We start from the raw sequence: 24,306 nt of genomic DNA on the forward strand, positions 1-24,306 counted from the left end.
GCATCGCAGCTGTGAGACGGTTCGACTTCAGTCTAGCTCGGCCTCCGGGCACGGCGCGTCAGCAGGGTCACGGCTTCATGCTCGGAAAGAAGGATAAACTTTTGAAGAGTTCGCACCCGTGCTGGGATTGTTCTTGCAGGACTGAGATCATCCCGAGTGTCAGCTCCACGCACTATCCTCCCTGAAGTCGACTTCTGAATCAGCAACGCTGCAGGTAGACTGTGGTGTGCTTGGGATGATCCGTCCTGTGAGACTGCAGCTGCAGTGTGTCCACACAAGTCGGGCCAGCACTTGAGAAGTCTCACAGTCAAAGAGAAGAGTGCTCAGTGCCTCGTAATGAACCCTGCTTTCAGCAGCAGCCGTCTCAGATGCCAGTGATGTGTTTAGCCCAGATCTCGGCCTTGTACTCAGGTTTTTATTTTCTGGATCAGAGAGAGAAAGACAAGGGGCTTCGTCGTGATTCATGACCAGAGAGAGCTAAGTGTGAAGGAGGTGAAGAGACCTGCAGCCGCCCCTGGTTACCTAGAGGAGGGGCTACTGCACTCGGAGGCGGGGCAACAGAACTGATGAGCGATGTCGTCATCTTCCTCCTCTCTGAGAGACACACAGACACAGAGACAAAGACAGGAGAAGGGAGAGTAGACATTGATAGAAGATCCGAAGATGGTGGAAGAAGAGGAGTGGCGGGAAAGCCGGGCAGCGAAAGGGGAGTACCGTATTTGGCCACTAGATGCCAGTGTTCCCACACTAAAAGCAGCTTTGACTTTCGATTGGGGCGAAGCAGCGACCTCTCGCGGTGATGGAGGAATGAAGGATGAGGGGGAATGGGGATGGACATGAACTTATTTTTTATTTACGAGGGGGGGAAAATAACATTATAGGATGCGATATAACCCAGCTACATTGGGGTCAACATGTTTATGATTGTGTCACGGTCTGTTGAGCATGTCATGTTGGTGACATCTTGAACCAGTAGTAAGTAAGTAAGTTGAGCGTCTGTAAATAAACCGAGCCAAACGTTGATCCTGCTTCTGTCTGACCGAGCCGCTGCTGACGAAGGCAGAAGGATCAGTGGAAGGAGGAAAGATCAGTGGAGCTCCTGCTGTCATCAGCAGCAGTTAGTCACCAGGTGAATCCCTCAGCGGTGGATATGTGAGAGTGTTTATTCAACAGCAGAAAAATGGCCCTCCTCTGCTGGTGACGCATCTTCTCCCCCAAGCCCACACACGCACTCGCACACGCGCACGCGCACACACACGCACACGCGCACACACACGCCCTCCTCTCTCCCTCTTTTAAAGTGGCTATATTTTTGACTTCACACCTTCAGTTTTATTTTTGGTACCAATCCATTGTTGAATTTTTTAAATGGAGAAAGTTTGGTTTACACGCACGGTTTGTCACTACTGACATGGACAAGTGATGGAAGTGTGTCCTCTGGGGAGTCCAGGGAGTCCGTATCTATGTCAAAGCAAGAAGATTGACTCACTTGTAGCATTTTGTTCCCCTCCATCTCTGAGCCTGCGTCGAATGACTTCTCATCCACATTACCAGAGTAATGAGAGAGAACTTCATTTCACTATAACGGGAGCCTCACGCACTGTCCTCATGATGCCGTTAGTTGCACGAAAAATCGTGGGGAATTGAACACCCCGGTTGGTCAGTCAAGTCACGGACTGCTAAAGTGAGGGTTGATATTGAAGATCTTTTCATGTTACATCATGAATTCAGAACTTCTACCAAAATTATGTCTTTAAACAAGCACTGAAGCAGGTAGTTTAGTCAGAGATGTTCAATAGTGAAGCAAGAATTCTCAAGATGGCACTACAGTTCATTCAGAAACCTACATGGATGGAAAGATTGTTGCTACATCTTTTGCGTTCCAAAAGAGGATTACTTAATTTAAGATTGAAGCACAGTGCTTGAGTGAAATCCAGTTAAGCCTTTTTCAAAACTGAAACTCTAACAGTCGACAATAACCCCACCACAAGTGTTGACTGATGAACCAGTGCTTCCACACAACGTGCCAGGCAAACTTTCTTCTCTACTTTACAAAGACAAAATTACAAAACCCGTGTTGGATTTATTATCTGTATTGACGCTAGTTCAGATGATCATCCCTCTGGCACTGACGGACATGATATTTACGTGAAATGTTTTGGGGCGTATTGATGGACGTGGGCGCTGGCGAATCCGCTGTTCAGAGCCTCATGAAAGACTTGTGGAGGAGGGAAAGGCATGGAGGTTGGTGGTGTGAGCACAATGGTGTTTGGAGGGAGAAGGTGAGAATGAGTGAGAAGAATCAAAAAAAGAGAGAGGCTGCTTCATCTCCACTGCTGCTTCAGGTGCAAAAAAAAAGGAGGGCGGGGGGCGAATATAAAAATTGCCTGCAATAGAAAAATAGCGAATTTGGGGCACTTTGAGTGACAACAATATATATCTATACGCAATAAAAACAGAACAAGCAGCTGTTAAATTTAAGTCAGAGAAGGTAGTTTGATATTAATGTACTTTGACACGTTTAGCGTAGTACATTCTGATGTTCATCATCCCATGATGTATAACATAACTATATACGTATAACAACAGTCGTAAGTTGCATGATTTTCAAGTCAGGAATATTTGGAGGTACAGTATGTTATGACCGTCACTGCAACTCCAGCTCCGTCACGATGAATGTGACTCGTGAGAAGAAATGAAAAGGGAGAAACTGAAATAGACTGAAACACGAAGCAGTGTGTTGATGCCAATTTCATGTCTCCTGACCCTGACACTAAAGATGAGCCAGTTTAGATGCAAAATGCATGCTGCAGTAGCACAGGCATCCTTCTCAGCTCTAAGCTCAGACAGACAGCCGTGACTCAGTATCTTGCCATCACAACAAGGACCATGGCTCTGACTCATGCAACATACGGAGTGGCATGACTGGTATGGTTTGTTTCAACCAAATATGATGTCATTTTACTGTTTCCATTTTTTAGCTTGAAAAGTAAGATGGTCCCAAAACCACTTCTTTCTATTGTTGTCACTCTGCCCGCAGCATGTGGATCTAGTCTCCGGGGTTCTACCAGGGGAAGGGTCAGCATGAGTGGGTGAGAGCTGGAGGAGAGGGGACTCTGGCCCTTACCTTGCCTGCTCGTGATGCTTGGCGGGGGGCAGGGCGCAGGGAGGCTTGGGCAGGCGGAGGCGCGCGGGACAGCAGTACTGATGGTAGGTGGCGTGGCTGTTAGGAGGTAGGCTGGAGGAGTAGAGAGAGGAGGAGGAGGTGGAGGACGGAGTGCTGATGCTAGTAGGGTTGTTGGAGGTGCGACAAGAGGTGGTGGTAGTAGAACAGGTGGAAGAGGAGGAATAAGACCTGACAGAGAGAGATAGGTGGAGGGATAGAAAGATAGAAGGTTGGGAAGAGGGAGAAAAAAAGAGAGAAAAATAAAGTCAAGAGAGAAAGATAGACAACAACAACGACAACAACAACAACAACAGACAGGCACACATAAACAAACACAATTAGCACAGTTAGCATCACAGCGCACTGTTAGCAATATTCACAGCAGCATGATTAGCAAACATGGTCGTGTTCAATGCAAAAGCACAATAATGAGTATTAGCTTGGCATGAGAAAACAGCAGCATAACAATGAGCACATATCTTAGCATCGTCTCAGTAGTTCAGTTAGGGTTCTGCAGTCAACTACTTAGCACTGAGAACACACACACTCGTAGCATTAGCAGTTAGCATCACATTGATCATACAGTGACTCCAGAGAGGGAGAATGATGCACACACACATATTTTCCTCTCACTTTGAAGAGAGCAGGTCACGGTGACCTTTTTGCTTGCTATTCCTCTCCATGAGTATTGTTTCCAACTAATAACTGAAGCTCGTCCCTCCACATTTTGTTTCTGTAGTTTCAGTACACTTTCCAAGGGTTCAAAGGAATCACGTCCTGGTTGGAAGCGTCCTTACGGAGGTGTGCTGGTGGCACTGTCAAACTACGTCCAACGGAAGATGAAGCCTTCTGGCTCAGCTCTTTCCTGCACCTGCTGATTTCACACTTCCTTCACTCATGAACAAGACCACAAGGCACCGCTGACTACTGATCAACTCTGCCAGCACGAGTTGGTTAGCATCGCCAGGTGATCTCGTGTCTTACAGGTGACCTATTTCCTCCATAGTTATGTTAAATGCATTCATTTTCCAGCAGAGCACTGCTCTAAACCCAAGTCCCCTGGCTGCATCTCGAAACTATGCCTCGATAGATTGTGACGCAGGGCCGCCCAGTCACAGTCCAACTCTCACTGGCATGACCACAACACAGTTTGGGTCCGGTTCTCTGTTCATGAAAGTTCATTTCTGTCACCTACGGGAGTCCGAGACCACCTTTCGCTCCCACCCCTCCTCTCTCTCCCTCCACTGCTCCACACATTAGTATGGAGCAAGTGAGCTGCTCCCACTGCAGAGAAGGCAGGAGCAATTCATTACCATACTGCTAGCACACTGCAGAGGGAGAGAGAGAGGAGGAAGGACTGCAGGAAGCAACGGGTCAGACAGGTGTCATCAGTTGTCTCAGGATCAATCATCCATAAATCACCGTCCAATGTAGTGCTACCTCAGTCAAATTACTCCAAGCTATTGGCAGCACAAATTCACACCACTGCCACGATGGTTTTAATAAGAGAAAAGTTGGAGGTGCGCTGTAAGACATGAATGAGATGTGTAGCAGACCGTCTTTAGGGTGGCAGGAAGGGTATAGTGCAGTAGAGTCACGTCGTGAAGCAGATGTCTTCAAATGTTGCAAACCCAGTCAAACACAGACACGTTCCAGCCAGTTTCAGAAGGCAGCCTCCACTTCAAAGAGGGTAAACAACAGCGCTTATTTTAAGTCGCTGTCAAGACAAATCACCAGGAGCACTTTGAATTCAGGGGCATCCCAAATCACCCGCTCATCTGGGGAAACCCATGTTTTGTTTTCAACAAACAGCAGACCAAAGTCAGAGGACGTTTTATCAGTGAATCACTCAGACAGAAAGGGAGCGTCCTGGGTGCAGCTCATCTGCCATGAACCATGAATACCACGTGACTTCATTACTCTGATGGCGACTATAAAAAACATCATGGACGCCGTCCTTCACTTCCCATAACTTAGTCTGGACAGAACACACACATGGGTCATGAATACACCCTCTCATAATCTAACACACAACTACAGTCAACTGTTCATTCCATTTGAAGCTACGACTGAAGGAAGCAGCAGGGACGGGAAGTTCAAGTGAAGTGCAGCCCCTCCCCGAGCCCCCGCCTCCTCTGTGATCAGTCAGATTTATAGGTGTGGAAGACGTCACACGTCACACATCCACACACACATATGGCGGCGCCCTCTCTCCCCTTGACCGTTTCATCACGGTGTCACAGTTTGTCTCCCACCATCGCCTCTGTTTGACACCCTCACCTTCACCTTGCTAACAGTGGAACCACCGGTCCAGTCAGGACCGGCTGTGAAGGAATGTAATTACATTAATCTATTACCATACAAACAGCCCAGGGTGAAACAAATCACAGTTACTCCCAAGGAGACCGAATCTCTGGGAGGGAGAATCACACTCCTTCGTGCTGTTCCACATTTCAGAAGGACACTGAAATCGTTTCCTCTCCTAGGTCGCGTCCAAGGAGACAAAAACACTGTGTAATCTTTCTAAAATCCTCATCCACAGAGGCAGAGCTAAGCTTACGCCACCAACCTAATACTGTGCAGTAGTAATTCAGCTCACTGATCATTCAGGGATTCAATGAGCAGGTGAATGTTCTGTAAATATGAGTGTGTCAAAAGGTGACGGCTGGCGACACATCCAGTCCAGGGTGTTTCCTGCCCCTCGCCCTATGTAGCTGGGATAGACTCCAACCTCCTCTGACCCTCCAGAAAGTAATACTTGAAGCATGGATGTGAGACAGCAGATGACCAGCACAGAGTTATCTCCCTCAATATCAGACTGTCACTGAGTCACTGCCGGCTGCCAAGCTGTCATCATGTGTCGCACAAATTGGATTTCAAGCATGCACATGTCCACACACGTAAATGTGTGAGAGTAATGTAGCCCATAAGCCACATGATTGGTGTGAAATTGTTTGGTGAAGAGACATGTAAGTGCAAAATATTATCCGTGTTGGAGAACACGCAGCAGCTTCATCCATGAAGTCACCTGATGTTTTCAGTCTATGATGATATTCTATATTCATCTGACTTTTTTCCCCAAAACTTCATTCGCAAAAATAAAGTACTGTGTGACAGTACATTGTGTTTGGAAGAAAAAGAAAAGACTTTGTGAAATACAAACATTCTTTGACTATATATGACCAACTGAAATATACCATACATAAACAATATGTTTGATATCCACTTTCTTGTCACCTTTGTAGTTGTAATTTATCATGCACGGCTATAATTTAATTGAATTTACATTGAACCTCTGTCAGTGCAGGAGTTCCTGCTCCACTGATCCCACTGATGCAGCTGGGATGAGAACAACAGCAACAAACATGGAGGAATCCTCCCTGAACCAAAGCAAACTAAAGCATCTGTTTGCTTTGGTTCAGGGAGGTTTTTCGCTACACAATGTCCAGGGTTTCCACCACTCTGGATGGACTTGAAATTCTTACAGAAATATAGACATTAAAACAGCTTTAGTTGAAATAAGGTGATCTAAGAACTTGAATAGAGCCACCATGGTTATTTACTGTGCTATTGTCAAACTGATGCAAAGAAACAATATTTTGTTGTTTGATATAGGATTTTTTTCCTGAATTTACATAATACTTATTAACCTTTGGCATGTCAGTATCATTTTTTTTAAATAAAATTATTAACAACATACTGTTTAATATATTACTGCTTGATTTCTACTCATAATTCGGCAGTAAAATATATCGTTCAGCCTCCTCTTACAATACAAAAGCACCATTTACTAATTTTATACATCAATTATTAGTCAAGTGGAGCAAAGATATTTTTGCAATGCCACGCAGGAGGAAGCTGAAAATGACAGCACAGAGCAGCTCTGAAATGGTGAGCATGTCGGTTCACAGCAGTTGTGAGAGAGAAGTGTGAAAGACACGCTGACTAGGACAAGGAGCGCATGTAATGGAAGTGCAAAGAGTTGCAGCTGGAAAAAGGCATTTTTTCTTTTCGCTACTTCAGCTCAAAGCAAGAAAGAGATTTATGTAAGTCGCTGTCCAACTATCTTAATAGCTTCCCTACTTTGTTGTGATCATCGCCTCCTTGCAGTTTCAAATTCAGTTGTGAAAGGCATGGAAGCGTGACACCCACAGAAAAACACAGGACGGTCGGAGGAGTACGGAAAGTCAAACATCAACAGGGAGAGATGCTGCATTTCAGTTTCAGCAGCCCCTGAAAGGAGGCCAGCCGTGTTGTTAAGGGCAACCGTTGCAAATGAAGAAACATGTTGTCACGGTAACAAGGAGAGTATGACTGTGTGTATGTGCGCGTGTTTTCAGCAGCTCCTCGCTGCTCACAGCTGAGCTACTTTGCAGAAGCGCTCTCATACAGCACTGCACAAATACATCCATGAATATGACAATGAAACGGTTGATAACTGATGCTGCGGTGGCACACAACATTCAGAGTCCACCGTCAAGAGCAAGACGGAGATGAGAAGGAAAGAACACACGCCTGTTCCGTTTGTTCACTTCTGAATTGAAGCACACAGAGGCAGAAACTAGCACATGCACAAACCAGCCATTGAATGACTCTTCCTCAGTTAAAAAGCTGAGGAAAGCCTCAACACCGCTCATCTCATGAGGGCTGTCGGAAGAGTCAAACATGAGCTTGTAAAAAGCATCAGCTGTGCACACGCTCCTTAAATATTGATGCAATGACTAAGAAACGCTCCTCGGACATACTGCGTTGCAGCTGCAACTGTTGGCGTGAGCAATGATGAAGAAATTGAATCTTTGCTCATCCACACAGCGGATGTTAAATGATACCAAATATTCATTTGGAATTCTCAGATGCCACTCGGCAAGCTCAGACAAGAGAGATACATGAGAAACATGCCACACAGACTGAGGCTTTGACTTTGGGATAATGACAGCGTCTTGAATACTGATCCTTTTTTGAAATCTTTTTTTTTTTGTGAGTGTAGTGGTGACTGTGTCGTTGCATGCGCCGTGCCTCTCCACACACAACTATTGAACTATTCCACTGGACTTCTTTAAGAAGCATGAGCCCTCTCCTACTGTGCATTTCTTGAACTGAGTTTTGCTTTACCCACTGGCTACCAAACACATGACTGTCGCCGCCACGACGCTCCAACTGTAGTGCAAGTTTGACCAGCTTTCCTCCTCATTTTCAACCAGAATAAATTTGACTTGCGCGATGATGTTTCAAATACTAAAAGAGTATTTATTTGCCACATGCCAAAGGGTTCATGTTCTTGGTCCGAACCCAGAAAAAGTCCAATAAAAGCTTTCACTGGAGCATCCCAAAAAACACGGGCGCTAGAAATGGCCCGCTTCTTTTATACAGTCAGGACGCACACCAGATGAGGGAATCGTGTCTCGCAGTTCCCTGCAAAACCCTCTGTGTAAGTAGTTCAACACACACCTGGACTCCTGGGTGTTGTCCTGCGGCTCGACTGCAAGGGGCAATTCATCACCGGACTGTTCTAGCCTAGATTCCCCTGCAGCATGCACAGAGATGCACGTCCACACACATCCAGGCTGGTGGCACAACAGCAAACACACAGACAGGTGCAGCGCTGATATTTAACTACAGTGCAGCTCTGTTCAACAAGCCTGCGGCACTCGGCGCTGCTGCAGAACACACACAAACACGCTGCTGTCACACGTCAGATTTACTATCGGGTCGAGGGAAACCACAAAGGATATTGTCACCACTCTCTCTTTGCACCATTGCACACACCACCATGAAAATACTACAGACGTCAGACAAGAAATTGACACTACATGTTGGGCACTGTTCATCAGGGTTGAGCCAAATAGAGATCAGTAGAACAGTGAAAGGCTTGAGGGCAATATGAGCGTCGCTAACAACATCGGCAAGGTAACCAGAGAGTACATAAGCCAACACCTTACTACAGATTTCAACTTCATTTTATCGTTCCATTTACAGCCAAATCTATTGCACGCTGCTCTATTGTTGTTTGAAGCTCTTCGACACACAAAGCAGCACCGCGGCACACCAGTGACCTTGCCACAGCATCTGTTGTTTCAAGCCGACCATTAAGGATGAAAGCGGTCCCAGTACGGCAGAGTAACCAGAACCATGAGCGAAAGCCATGCTGAAGAGGGGAAGAGATGCACGTTGGAAAGTAGGCCACATGCTGCTTTGAGGTGAATTGAGTCTTGAGAAATATGTTCCAACACATTTCAGACATATGCATGATTTCAAACTTCATCTTTAACATTTATACGTGAATAAATGTCTGATCATCATCTACGACAAATTTAAAAGTCCACACTCACAGGAAGAGGTTTTATGGTAATGCCCTCATCCTCTGACAGAGGCCCAGAGTGTGTGCATCAGTGGGGAACTCCACGTGTGGTCAGGCCCACCACATTTGCTCAAGGAAGATCAGATGACTTGAAGGTCATCCTGGCTTAATACTGCCCCCCGCTGCACTCAATATTACAGAACAATCTTTCAGGTCGCTCGCCCTTGACAAGACTATCTGGGCTGAAGTTTTGTCTTCTTGTGTATTTCCTGGGGTTCCGATTATTCCATCAAAGGGTGTCATGTGTGACTCCCACCTCATGTTTTGTGTAGGCTGGATGGATTACCACTGATGTCATCATCCCGAGACAGAGACACAGCAGCAGATACTTTCCACCGGCGACACAGAGGATGCTGCACTGTTGCCCTCAATAGACCAGCACACAGTGTGGCCTCATTTCCAGAGCTGCAACACTCCTCATGTCTTTTTTCAACCTTTCATTCGATGAGGGTACGTCAGCAACATCCCTCATTTGTAACGCTTACAGTTCAGGACAATGTTTTTATTGTTTTTATACTATAACAAGTTCACTACGTCTCAGCCACAAATGTATCCCTGTCACCACCGGTCACTGCATGCACACGATTTTGGATAGATTTGAGACATTTGCGCCACAACACGACTCAACAAATGAGCGCCACAGCAACCAATGTACAGCCTTCTCAATTCTCAAGGAGTGTATGCTGATTTCAGCCCAGAAAGTACTCTATTTTTGGCCAAACGCAGCAATATGATAGAACAATGATGAATCACCTCTTTGCTCAATCTAATGTAGTACACTGTCTGTTGAGACAACAGAAGAAAAAAAAGTGTTTTGTTGTGTTGTTACCCTTGAGATGGGTTTGTTTTCAAGCCTTTGATTTCACTCCCAGCATCGCACAGGTACAGGCAGCGATCAAGCAGGTGATGAAAAATTAAACTCCTTTCGAACGTGTCCACCTTTCACAAGGCAGGGTACAACCTTCAGCCCGCTGGGCTTAAAGCGACAGCTGCTTATCATGAACTTCTGGAGAGCTCAACGCGTGAGAAGGACACACAAACTCCCCGATGATCAGTCCCATGTGGCCAGCACGACGCACAGGTGTTTGCTCCGACAGCCACAATTATGCTCTCTGTCACCTTTGGTCCACTGCTAAAATGTTTACTGTCGACTGTAAATAGAGGCAAATCGAATAGCTTTACTCTGATAGCTGAGTGCCAGAACATTCCCTGTGCCATCTGTGAGCTGTAAAATCTGCTGCCAAATATTATCATTTACATCAATGCGCTTGGATGGAATTAGTTTGGGGAGTTCACACTCATGTTTTAATGTTGTATGTGCTGACAATTTTCTGAGCTGACATGTGTCCTTCCCAGCTCAGGGTTTCCAACTCTAGCTCAGCTTGTTCAGCCTCTGGCAGCTATCATCAAGACAAAGGGAAATCCTGAGAAGATCACGGAGCCACGAGTTGCTCTGCTAAGACGGTGGAACGTATGGAGCGCCACAAACAAGCGGTTATAAAACCAGCGGCATTTGCTCCTTCCTCCTCCCCCTCCTGATCCCGCTGAACTGTTGCCATGACAACACAGCATTTACTGCTCCGCCTGGTCTCCCCATCATCGTCAGCACCAGCCGGCTCCATGTCTCATTTCCATGTTGCCAAATATAATAGACCAAGGGAGTGACAGGCGGGAGCGAGGGAGACGCAACATGCTAACTCACAAATGAAGTGCGCACGATTGTGCAAATGTGTTTCTATTTCTGGCGCTCGTGAGCAATCCTTCGGATATTGTGCGCTGTAGACTGACAATGAGGAGCTGCAGGGGACTTGAAGGGATTTGTTTTCGTAACCTGAACCGGAAATGGCAATTCAAATGTAGAGTTGGGCTTCACAACTGTAAGAATATTGCATACAAGGAAACGCCATCTACATGGCAACTTGTAACGTAACCAAAACTGGCTTGGATTGGAGGCTAAATGCACAAAACCTGCAGCAAATTCCTCTGATTCTGGACGATTATCACTAGGGCTGCAACAAACGATTCTTTTCGTTGTCGACTAATCTATTTAGCATTTGTTCGATGAGTCGACTAATCGCCATGACCTTTGTTTGGAGCTATTTTGAATTTGTGTTTAACCTAAAGTCGCTCACATCACCTCACTGTGATGCTCAGGCACCATACACATGCAGAGATGCACAGATCCTAATGATTCCAGAGAAGGTGATCGTTCCTCACTGCTTCTCAGTAACAACCACTTCTCCACGCCCATCCTGCGGCCCACGTGTGTAACACGACGCATCGACGCACAGATTTTGACGTCGACTCATTTTTGTTGCCGATGACATCAATGAACTGTTCTAAAATCTAACTACGTTTTTATAAACACTTCCCTGTGATTTTCAATGTTTGATTCCATTATCATGAAATGTATGTCTGTGCACAGCTTCAGCGTCAGTCTTTGCAAGATTTTTTTTTTTAACTTGAAATCTCAGGAGTCGCTCATCTGCTCTCTAGCTTCATGTTTATGTATTTTTTGCTTGTGTCTGCTCTTGGTGTGGTCAGTCAGCAGGGAAGGTATTCCGAGTGAGGCTTGGGCACACGTGCGCAACAGTAGTCATGCAATCAGAGTGGTCAATGGACAATCAATGAACAAGCTGATCTATGGTCCTGATAGGCTCCTGCGCATTGATCCAGCCACTCATCATCTCAGCAGAGAGATCTCCACGAGAGAGGAAGGGATTGTGCATCCAATCATCATTACACCATCAGGTGCTGTAGCCGCCTCGGCTGAATCTCAAATGGCTGTGAATTCCACTGAAGGCCGGATCGTAGTTGCAGTCTCGCGTCGTGAGATGTCTGACTGACTGACAGACTGCGAACCTAACTGGTTGAGATCCGAGAGCTTCTGCTTTACTTCAGCTCCAGGTTTCCAACACTTGTTTTAATAGGGAACAGAATAAGCTCTAGAGAAATCAGCCTGTGTCTAAAGACCTTTTGGCCAGATCAACACGATGAGGGTGCTCCATGGCTGGACTGTTTCCAGAACACTGCACTAAAGTGGCAAAACATGCCTGCAGTGCACACGCGCGCATAAAACCTGGCGCGGCAATGCTGACTAAGCTCATTTAAACGTGTTGTCGTCATCAGCACTCAGAGGAGCAGATGTCAGCAGATGTTTGCGGGTCAGATAAGGAAGGGAAAAGCAAAAAGGAAGGAGTCGCTCCAGTGTGAGCTGGGTGTGAAAGAGGTTCTGTTGACGCAGTGACTGAACACTGCAATAGTCCTGAGCAGGGGGCAAAAATGTAGGTTCCTCGCATCGAGTTGAAGGCCAACAATATCAGTGAAGCAGAGGTTCTCAACTGGCCATCAAAATGAAGAACATTGGTTCCTGCTGCTTTCTGTTTATTCGTGTGTGTTACTGGACTTGGACTTGTTATTGGACTTTCACTGCACTAATACCAGCAACTGTCAGTGCTTTTGTTACACAACATTTCGCAACATTCATCAGACGTTCTTCCTTGACCCATGTGAAAAGCACCGCCCTATTTGACCTCATTTACCTTCATTTTTTTCATGTTAACTAACTGACTCCATCTTGAAAATGTATTTAGCTGTTGAGTTATATTTTTCACCTTCACTGGAGCAACATTTGATGGTGAACTTCTTCCACCTGGAAGCTAAATAAAGGCATCAAAAGTCAGGCTGTGTATGCTGCCTGAACCGTCTTAGCAGGAAGTAGTTTCGTCAAACTCCCAGTTAAATGTCGCAAAAAAACTAGCTGAACTCTGAACGACTTGCGTGCTCAGCTCAGCCATGAAATGAATGAGAAGCCAGTGCTATGCTACTAACGCTACTTTACACTTTTGCTATTGAGAAATTGGTCTGTTCCCATCATTATGGAAGGATTAGCTCGGCTGTCTTTAACTTAAAGTGGAGGTCAACTGAGGGCATCCTGCCTGACCTTCTCTGTTTGGGGACACCAAACAACGACCTTTACTTTTAATCGTTTGAACGATTCGTAACGCAGAGGAAACCGTCCAATACACCCAGATGTCCCTGACCTACTCCCGAGTCCTCTCATCGCGATACACTTTGATATTTCTGTGAGGGTGTTAAACATTCTTCTGCATCATGCCCTCTCCAAAACCACGCTCACTCCAGTGTGGGCTGCTCTACAAAGCGCTGCTTTGCCTCCCTGCTATAACCTGCCCCAGTGCAGTGTGGGTTTTATTGGATCACTCTCAGTCACTTGAAGAGGCAGCAAGCAGCCGACTGCATGGTGCGATTTCATAACCGACGTGTCTTATCTTCGCGGCTGTCAAACCTTGTGGTTGTTTTTGCCCATTCCCACAAGCCTGAGGTCAGCTTTTTCTGTCCTGTGACACAGCATTTTGATGCTCACTCGGAGCTCAGAGACCAATGTCTGAGTCAAACTATCCCCTTTCTCTGTTTTGGCTGGATGTGAGAGCGCTTTCGAGAAAAAGCCCTAGTACTATTAACTCCATGAGTCATCGCTGCGTTTCCACAGCCTTCGTCTCTGCATGCATATCCAGACCCTGCGCTCCTTGGTATTTGTCGAAGAGACGATATGATTCTCTGTGCAAGCACAGAGCAAGGTGAAAGGCATTTTAATGGTCGGAAGGAAGTCCTTCAAACAGGTTTTCCATGACTGCATAGCAACAGTGCTTTTCCATAAAGAGCAGCGACAAAAGTTGCGACGGAAGTGGCGCACCGATGGGACAACCGCGACCTGCGGCACCAACCCGACGTTCAAAGACAGGCAACAGATGCAGGCGGATGCAACGCTCCGACGTTGATAACACCTCTTGATACAATTCTGCAAAGATAGCGTTGCCAGGCAACAAGCCTAATAGCAGCTTGTGTTCAAGATGTATTCACAACAATGCATTTGTCCTACAAACAAGAAAATAGAGGATGCTAAATGGACCTAAATGCATTAGCATGTAGCATTAACCACTTCTGCGGAAGCTTTTGAACAAACCATGATGCAAGCGAGTGCTTAAAAATATGTTTTGCATAATGCTATTAAGTCAAACACCATCTCTGCTCAAGAAGCTGTTAGTGGTTTGTTTCATGTGTCTCTGGAGCCTCATGCTCCCCTGCAATTCCCACTACAACTTTCCACTCTGTAGCTCTATTAACTGATAAAAACAAGATGAATATTTATCAAGTCGGTGCGTCCTCTGATCTGGGTCTGAACAGGAAGGAAGAACAAGACCATCCGCGGCCCAGAGGAGTTGCGTGGAGAACCTTGAAGACAGCACCTCTCTCCAGTTTTAGAGCGCTAAAATATGTGCACTGTGCGCAGCAGAACATACATTAAAAGTTGGGAATAAATGCAAACCACCTGCAAAGAAAGTACTTCTTGTTAGTTTCCATTGAAGCCCATTCGACATAAGTTTGGGGGAAACCAGACAAAAATGAATAGGGTTTCTGATCTTACGCTTTAGAACGCAAAGGATTTGTGCTTTTTTCCTTGTCCTTTTTGATGAGAAAACACTTTCAAACCCTTTGATTTTGTCTGGCTCCCTCTCATGTCATCAGGTGATCAAGGGCTGATTTAAATCGGTAACTTACGGTTTGTGGTGGAGGGTGTGGGCGTGGTGGTTGTTGGAAGCGTTAGTCCTGTGCAGACGCTCAATTCGCTCCTTCTCCTTCTCCACAAAGTTGGTGTTGGTTCCCGTGCTGGTGGAGGGCAGTCGGGTCAGTCGGCTGTGGGCCCGCGGGGGATCCCTGGGTGGAATCGGAGGCGGGGGAGGCGGAGCGGGGGCCGGTGCGCTGACTGGGGTGGAAATTGGTGCGGGAGCAGAAATGGATGGGCCTGTGGTTGAAATGGGAACGTGGATTGTGGTTGTACTGTTGGTGCTGTTGTAGGAGTAGTGGTGCTGCGAGGGCTGCGGCGGCGGCTGCTGCTGGTGGTGGTGATACTGGTGGCTGTGGTAGAGGGGGATGGAAGTGGGGGGCTGTGGAGGAGCTTGGCTGTTGTGATGGTGGTAGTTCTTGGTAGAAATGGAGGATGACGAGGTCTGAGTCGGAGGAGGCGGTGGGGGCGGAGGAGGGGGTCGAGGCTCAGGAGGCGGAGCTGGAGGCGGAGGGGCGACGGGCTGCCGGTCCAGACGCAAGTCCTTGTTTTCCTGGCTGAGCCGGTCCAGTTGCACCTCCAGCTCCTCAATTCGTTTGCGCTGGGTTTCTAAAAGCTTCTGTTGGCTCTCGATGATGTTATTGAGTTCAAGAAGGTACTCCACTGCTCGGTTCGGGCTCTCAGGACTTCCCTGGCCTGGGCCTGGGCCTGGGTTCGGATCCATAGCTCAGACGCGGAGTGCAAACGCAGCGTTATTGACTGAAACTTCAACTTAAATCTTTAGACTGCGGTGTGAAAACGAACCCAAAATCTACAACAACAGGTTCTAATAATACACCACCGCAATACAGAAGGAGACTGAAGCTGCCGCAGGGTTACAGTCTAGTCTACAACCAAAACATCTAACTACGCTCTATGACCTGAAGCCCTACACCCTAAAGATTGATACACCCTTCACCCTCCCCCCCACCAAAGGGAAGTGGGGGGGAGAGGACTGCCTCTGGGTGAAGTTTGAATTCAAGTCTCAGGATGGAACATATCTCTTTGGGGCCGAGGCCAGAGCAAACGTTGAGTCTTTAAACATCCCCCTGCTTCAGTCAGGTGGCGGCGTCCAGGCAGCAGCCCATCAGAAAACAGAGATTGAACAGGTTGAAGTGAACGTCTCAGCGCCTCACACAGGAGTGAAGAATGAGTGTCTCAGGCGGTTAGCTGCAGCCACATCCTGCGGCCCAGGCGGAAGGTGAGGCTGTTTCAAAGAGGCCGTCGCGCTGGACAACTCATTTCCTCCTCAGAGTTCAGGACCAGGCAGTTTGTCATTGCAAATCAATCCATGAAACTTCAATGATTGGGATGAAATTGTTTTTTTTTCTTCCCCGCAAAGCAATATTTTTCCGCAGCAGAATGCAGTCTGCCTCACCATGTAAGAACAGATGAACAAGTTGACTGATCATCAGCGTCACTGCTGAGCCTCCGCATCTTGGACTAGCATACTGTCAGTCTTGACATCCAAGAGCCCGAGGAGATTTCAACTCAAAGAGAGGCGGGTTCCAACCAAATAAAGGCAACTAATAAGAGCTCCAGCCGATCAGTCCTTCAAAGATCATCTCCTCAGAAAAGAGGAAGAGCACATTCCCTCCTCCAGGTCCGGGACACGTGCAGAAGTCAGCCACGCCTCCTGCTGTCCATCTGTCGGATAAATTGACGTTCCAAACCGAAATGTCATGTCAGATCTTTACAAGGGGTCCGGCGGAGTTTCTGGGATTCATTATTGTCATTCAGTGGACTGGCTTCCTGAGCCGTTGGAGAGCATCCAGTCAGTCTACGGAAGAGGAGAAGAGACGAGAGAAGATCAGACAATGTTGAGGATAGTAGAACGTAAACACACTTTTGAAGATATAAGTGCAAGGGCGTCCATCCATCCACCACAGGAGAGTAGAAGGTATACAAGAGTGAGAGCTCCACATCCCAAAAACCTCACACTTTCACCCTCCCCATCAGCCTGTGGATTGTTACGGTCAATTATTCATGAAAGACACAAGGCATTCAACCTCACAGATTACACACAACAAGTGCTCATGTCTTGGCTTGGAACCTGTATTAATATAAAAAATGTATCAGCGAGTGGCTGATGAAGCAACACTCAAGCACTGTAAGAGTGTGAAATCTAGTCCACACAATTCTCATTAGGACTTGTTTTAAGAGTCCTCTTGATGTATACAAGCTCCCGGAGGCTCTCCAGCTGTCAGGTCCACCTGTGTGTGAGCGCGTGTGCACCTCTCCTGGAGAGGTTGCATCGACCACGGTTTGTGCAGTGACTCATGTTGGTGAGCAGGTATTGACCGTTGAGCTATAAAATACAAATATGCGGAGCAAAACCACCATTAATACCTCACAATGATACTCAACACTCTGAACATAAATAAATGCCAATTCCCCACAACATTGCAACTTTACTTCAGTTATGCACTCCTACACTCTGAAGTCCCATAATGCACTGCAGCAATTTCATGGCCTCCTTTGTGATTTAAATATGGTTAGCAGTTGTGTCAGCAAATGAGGTCAGCTCCATTTTCACATTTGGAACAAAGAGTCACAACTCTTAGAGACAGTGTGGTGTCCAGAACCCTCACCAGTACCAGCTTGAAATCTGATCCAATACATGAGAAAAATCAAGGAAACAGTGCTATTTCAAATGGAGCACTTTCTCCACCAGCCACCAGACACACACACACATCCCCTGCTCCGTCCCTGACGCTCACGAAACAGAGCTACAAGCAGCTTCATTCTAATACACAGAATCAAAAACATGCATCACTCTGGACTCAGCACTGTCTCACACACACACACACACACACACACACACACACACACACACAGACAGACAGAAGACACGATGCAGCAAACAGCAGCAGAAGCCATGGAAGCAGGCAGCAGAGGCTCACAGGTTTCGGAGGATCCTGCAGAGGTGAAGGAAGGATGAAAGAGAACGAGGGGGAGGACTTTGGATCACATCTTTTTCAGTGCTCAGCTTCTGTCATACGGTGGAAGAAAATGTCTGCAGCCTGACGGATCCCCGAGTATTTTCCGCCCGTGCCTTCCTCTGCCTTCTCGTCCCTCGTCGGGTGCTTGTTGCAGAGTCAGTGTCTCGCTAATTACCATTCCTCTGCGTCCGACAGGCAAGAGATGGGCTGCTGCAGCACTGATCCTCCTCTGTGTGCGCTTCAGCGGGTGGCGATGTGCTTCGTATCGATGGCTAAATATTTTCTCTTCTCATGCTCTGCTGTCGTGGGGGGAGAGGAAGGAGGGAGGAGGTCTGGATCCAGACAGACGGGGGATGGAGGAAGGGATGAAGGAGGTGGGAACAGTAGAAGGGCTCAGGAAAGGACGGAGGAAGAGTGTGCGAAGTGAAGCGTCACGCAGCAATCAACGCGACATTACCACCTGATGTCATGCCAAAGTAGGAAGGTTACAGAATCTGCGCTGCTGAAACGCAAGATGAAACATGTCCATCAGCAAAGATAACAATAAGCTAGCGAAAAAAAAGGCTATGAGATATGTATCACATTATCCCTTCACTCAAGAACTAGATGATGATGAAAAATGTCAGGTTGTAAAACAGACCACAAAAGCCTCCTTTTCCCCCAAACCGCCTTCAGCTTTACTGGTGGAATACTAGGTCATGTACACCATGGATCCAACCTGGGACCTCCTCCCAGAACACCTCACTAGTAAGACGTACAGGTGCCACCTTGGCAAGATCTCAACTGGTTCCAGTGACTTCTGCACTTACAAACATGGGAGAGTCCAGAGACTTCTCAGCCGGAACTATGTGGCGAAAAGCAACACAGATTTTGGACCAAAAATTCTGATCAACATTTACCAATAGAATTACAATCTATGTTAACATTTTGTTTCAGTGAATATTATATTATTTTACCTATTTTTTAAAATATGTGATGCCTTTGTCCGGAATACCATGCTGAAGTTTGATTCAAATGACTGCAAAACAATACTTCAGTTATTATGAGCTAAATCTAAGTCTCTTCTGGCCTCAAGTCTTGACGTCACAATATTGTTATTATTATTATAAAATACCTACATTATATAAATAGGGGGACAGTGAAATAGGGTATAAGCAGAATCATAATAGCGTTTAGAAGAAGAAAAAAGACAGGGAACAACAGCAAAGAATATGTTGAGAACACAAGCCGCAACTGAGAGATTTGTCACATTCATATGATGACCACTAAAGACTACATCTTCCCCATTTATCCCTCATAGCACCATGCAGTTTTCAGTGGCGATGTTTATTCCTTAAGAGTTTGCCGTGAATTGAATTGATGTGTGAAGTCAGCGTCTCCACTGAAGACGCATGTTCAAGCCTGAAGCCTGAAGTGGCGACAGCAGGCCGGTGAAACCGGGGAAAAGACCGCACCGTGACATGGATATTGAGGCAAGGCACCGTTGAAACGCCTCTGAGGGTCAATATTGCTGCGTATTTTCTCACTTTTGCGGCGATTTCTCAACCAAACGGTCGTACAACAGGAGGTTTGCGCGTCGCCCGTTTCCTCTGCGGTGTTTCTGTGCGACACGAAAATGAATCAGGACTGACGTCACCAACACTCGCTCCGATCGTGCCACTGACGAGTTCCTTGACTCGAAAACATGTAGTACACGGGACGATCGGACATTTATGCGGCATGACAGAGGCGAACACGCTCTGAGCACCGTCGAGCACACACCTGCGCACTGACACGCTGGCGCAGCAGGCCGCTTCCAAACACGTTAGAAGAGCAAAAGAGTCACCTCGGGATGGAGTCTGCGCCCGTGTCCTCTGCCGTGGGTCCTGCCGGGTGACAATAACCCCGTCACACACTCGCACTCTCACACACACACACACGCACAGTCAGAGTCGCTGCCGGAGCGCCGCAAACGGCAACAAAGATCCTCGCGGAGCGCAGAAGCATCACTCTAACCGGTTTCTAAGAGGCGTCATTAGACTGCTCGTATATTTAATAATTCCGCATCTTAGAAATACAAATGAAGATTTTAAAAGGTCATTTCAGTAAGGAAGCTTCATAATTCACTCCACGTTTGTCTCAAGTTACAAATGGCGGAAGTATTGTTGTTGCGGTCATTTTAGGAATTGGCCAATTTAGAATTGCCTCTTAAAATGACTAGTAAAATCGTCGTGCTCACCTTAAAGCCTTGCCACTACTTTTCCCCCCTCATAACGCAACATACTCCTCAACACGCCCTCTGAACACTCCTGCTCCCATTCTGTCCGCCATGGCACTGATGTTACAGCTGCTCTGTTGCCTGACTCCCACCTCTTCACTTCACCGTCGATCCCTCCTTGAAATGAATTAGGTTTTTAGTCGTATTTTACACCTTTGTATTTTATTAAAGTTTTTTTTTATATTCTTGTTAATATGAGCGGATCATAAGAAACTTGATAAAGAGACCTATAAATGACATATGTCCTTATTATTACAATAACTAGCTTTATTTATTTCAAAGTTCTATTGAGTACATACTCACTACCTCTGCCAATGAGGCTATGTTTTAGAGGCTGTGGGTTTGTCTGTCTGTGGGTTAAATTGAAAACTTTTCGAAAATGTGGACAAGAATAAATGATTCAACCTTGGGAGTGACCCAGGACTCTCTAACGCTGTGAGACCACTTTCAGCCTCACTGTGAAATTCGTTCTTGGAATGGTATCTGAACAAAACAAAAAAAAAGAAAAGAAAATGCGTAGTTCAGCACCATGGACAGCGATCAACTGTCACACTTTTGCGAAACTTTTGCAAAATGGCGACTTTTGCGTTTCCTTCCTGAGAAACATGAGAATGCATGGACGGAATGAACTGTACAGATGATGACACACCTTCTTTATGGATCCACTATTTGTCAGACACGTCCGTGTCAGTGAAGTAGAGCAGTATACCAGACAGAAGAGCAGCAGAGTGAGACCTCCTGTCTGCTCAGTGCTTCTACTGCAACCTGTTTTTACTTTCTCTTGCTGCATTTCACGTCCTCGCTCGGTCTCCTTCAACCGAACGACCTGTTTGCAAGCTGCCTGATATACAGTAGGACATGTGACCTTTTCAGCATGATGCAGAGACACGTATGCAAGCTAACCACTCCACAGAGAAACACATTGATTGGTAGAATATTCTGTTGCTCGACTCCTGCAGCCGCTGTCGTTGATTCCTACCCTGAAAATCTTCTATCTTTGGATCTTTTCTTTTCATAACCTTCCTCCTCCTCCTCTGCTGCCTCCCGTTTCTGTTCTCTGACTTCCTCCCACTCCGATCACACAGAGAATCTCCATCCACACATATCAATGGCAGCTGACTTGCGCCCATTACAGCCTGCTGGACAGCTGCAGAAACCTTCGTGACCCCGAGGGAGTTTCCTTCTTAGATTTCTGAACTCAGATTCTGACCTGCTCTGTGTTTCACGGGCTTTTGAAGTGTGTTTGGCGTACCTCAGGGGCCTGTCACTGGAGTATTGGCAATTCATATTACATAACCAAAGTGCTGCCCTGGGCACAAGTGCTAACAGTGATGGCTAAATATTAGCTTGCTTTTTTAACATTGTTACTGGTGAAAAGAAAAGGAGAGTGGATGGAAAAATTATATCCTGAGCAATGTTTCTGAATTTAAAATAAATACCTAACGAACACGAGAAAACTAATTTTAAAAAGGCTGCCGTAATTTGAGGGCAATGCGCCATTATTATAAGAAATAATTCAAATGATCAATGATTTTCTTAAACAAAAATAAATTCATGAATAAATACTTTTGTCAGAATAACCTTTCCAAAACAAAACAATATGATCAAGAAACCAAAATATTTCAGATTCCAAAAAAGTAGATGACAACGGAAAACATAAAAATATAAATCAATAAAATGTAATTAAAAAAATAGTATTGAACTAAAACGTTTTCAGTGTAACACCTGAGAAAAAAATAAAATACATTTAGAAGTAACTTCAGTGGCAGAAACTAGATATAGAACACAAGGTCAATGGCACACTGACCTTCAGATGGCCTTCAGATAAAGACAGGTGAAGGACCTCATGAGGCCCACAGGCCGAGCATTGCCCTGCACACCCTTCATGGATGTGACTGACAGTCACATGAACTGCCTCATGAAGAGGCACAAACAGATCTCTGAAGTGAGCGACTGTTCTCCGAAGAAACTTTCCCACTTGACTCTGCGAATGTTCCATCCCTGACATGCATCACGTCAGATTACTGGATCCTCCATGGTTATATCATCCTCCTCATCAATTCCACCCCTCGTCCTCCTCTGCATTCTCAGCAGTGAGTTGAGAAGAGTATAATAGTATAGTTTAATGGCTGGCACCGTTTGTGGGAGGAAAAACTGTGTGGACGCGGTGAGTTATCTGCTATCGAGAGTGTGGGCCTGTGAATAATAATGTTTGTATGTATTTCTGTCCTGGTCCTCAGAGACCTAGAGGTGTGGTGGAGGGAGGGAGGGAGCAGAGAGGGGGGTGAGCAGTCGCAGGGGTTCATTAAGAAGCGTGTGTTTGGAAAAGATGCAGAGTGATGTGACACAATCATTCATGAGGAGGGGCGACAGCTGAGTGGAGAGAGTTGGCAGAGCTATGAAATACACCAGCACTTCACACTGAGACAGACACAACAGGTGAAGCCTCTCCCCTCCGCTGCTTGGTGTTGAACTTTAGTATGGTGTGTGTGAGTGTGTGACGACCAGGATGGTGTCTGGAGACACGGCCAGGCCAGCTGGCAGGACACGTTTGACATTGTGGAACAGTGACACGAGTTGGTGAGCTGAATAGCCACAATGGAAAAATGTATCCCTGTTTATGCCTGCATATTTTTCATTTTCATTTCATTCCTAAATCCTTAAACAACACATCCAGAAGTAAAATGAGCTGTTGCCACTTAATCGTTTTTCTTTTTTTCATTTAAAATAAGTAAATAATAGTAACATAAAACTGTCTAAAAAAAACTAGTTAAAATCTGGAAAAACAAATCACAGTAAGGTTGCCATAATTTAAGGGAAACACATTATATGAAAACAATATAAAAATAAAAAAATGATAATTAAAAAAAATCTATATCCTTCCAACAAAATCAATAGAATTAACAAAAAAGTATTTTATTAAAACATCTTAATGTTGAAGAACATGATTAGAAAATAAATGAAATATAGATTTTAAATAAGTTGAAATATATATATTTAAATACCAAATTAAAAATTAAAAATATGTATCAATGATCATGAATGTTCTTGGTCATGTCATCCTGCTGATAATTGACTTCTATAAAAAATGTTGTTAAATACATTCCGTTCCTATCATGGCTGTTGTGAACCTGTGACCTCTGCCTCCCCCGTCCTCCTCCTCCGTACAGAGTGCTGGCGTGGTCAACACTTCATAGGTCTTCATTGAGCACATGACTTCAGCTGACTTCACAGCTGAGCTTTGGATGCAGAGATGTGACACCTTATTTTCTTCCCATGCAGCGATGCGCCATCCCTGCGTCAAGCAAACATGCCTGCTAATGCATCCGCACCTCTGACCCTGGATCAGTGTAGGCAGCAGAGCTGCTGCTTGTGTGGGAGCGCCAAAGTGTGATCATCACACTCGGAGCCCGAATGTACAGCAGATATAGAATACACGCAAAGCAATGAGCACGGCTTCTCAGCTGTGTTTTACATAAGAGTCGAAATGGTAAATAATACATTTATTTGAGAACGGTGGACAAAAGTGTGGGGTCAGGTGACTGTAACACCAGCCAAACCATCTGTCCTCCTTAACTGTGAGCCCCAAACCGAGCGGTTTCAGTTGAAGAGTTAAATATTTGAGGGGTTTGCACGTATTATTGTCATTAGAAACACTTCCTCTTGGAATCAGCTGGACAGTCTGGTTGAAAAAAATGAAATTTCCAAGCATAAATCCATCAAATTTCCTCAACAACCAGGGACCTGAAGTGTGAGGCGAGCTGAAATAAATATGCACTCTTTAATAGACATTCCTAAAGTCAGTTTCTTTGATGTAAACCACTCATCTTTTGGCTCATTCTGGGGGAACATCTTCTGACCCCCACTCTCTTCTGTCCCGGGACTGACACAGAGGCAGGTGGGCCAAGCAAGGAAACATGAAGTGGTGAATGAGAGAGAACGATTCTGTCCTCGAGAATT

At 45.8% G+C, this 24,306-nt stretch overlaps 1 protein-coding gene across 4 annotated transcripts in view; it reads right to left on the minus strand.

The window, feature by feature from the left end:
- Positions 1–20,406, minus strand: part of LOC128750129 (IQ motif and SEC7 domain-containing protein 1-like) — a 69,036-nt gene extending 48,630 nt beyond the window's left edge. Inside the window, exons 1-2 of one of the 4 annotated variants that reach the window (XM_053850378.1) lie at positions 20,308–20,406; positions 15,105–16,927 (exon numbers count right to left, since the gene is read on the minus strand). In XM_053850378.1, the coding sequence (XP_053706353.1) occupies positions 15,105–15,832 (728 nt within the window). In that variant the 5' untranslated portion in view covers positions 15,833–16,927; positions 20,308–20,406. Of the gene's footprint in view, positions 1–15,104; positions 16,928–18,050; positions 18,547–19,914; positions 20,288–20,307 lie in introns of those variants that run through there. The other 3 variants (XM_053850377.1, XM_053850376.1, XM_053850382.1) reach the window with 3 other exon arrangements.
- Positions 20,407–24,306: the final 3,900 nt, after the last annotated feature.

The sequence above is a fragment of the Synchiropus splendidus genome, chromosome 18 (genome assembly GCF_027744825.2).
Source record: "Synchiropus splendidus isolate RoL2022-P1 chromosome 18, RoL_Sspl_1.0, whole genome shotgun sequence".
NCBI classification, from domain to species: Eukaryota; Metazoa; Chordata; class Actinopteri; order Syngnathiformes; family Callionymidae; genus Synchiropus; species Synchiropus splendidus.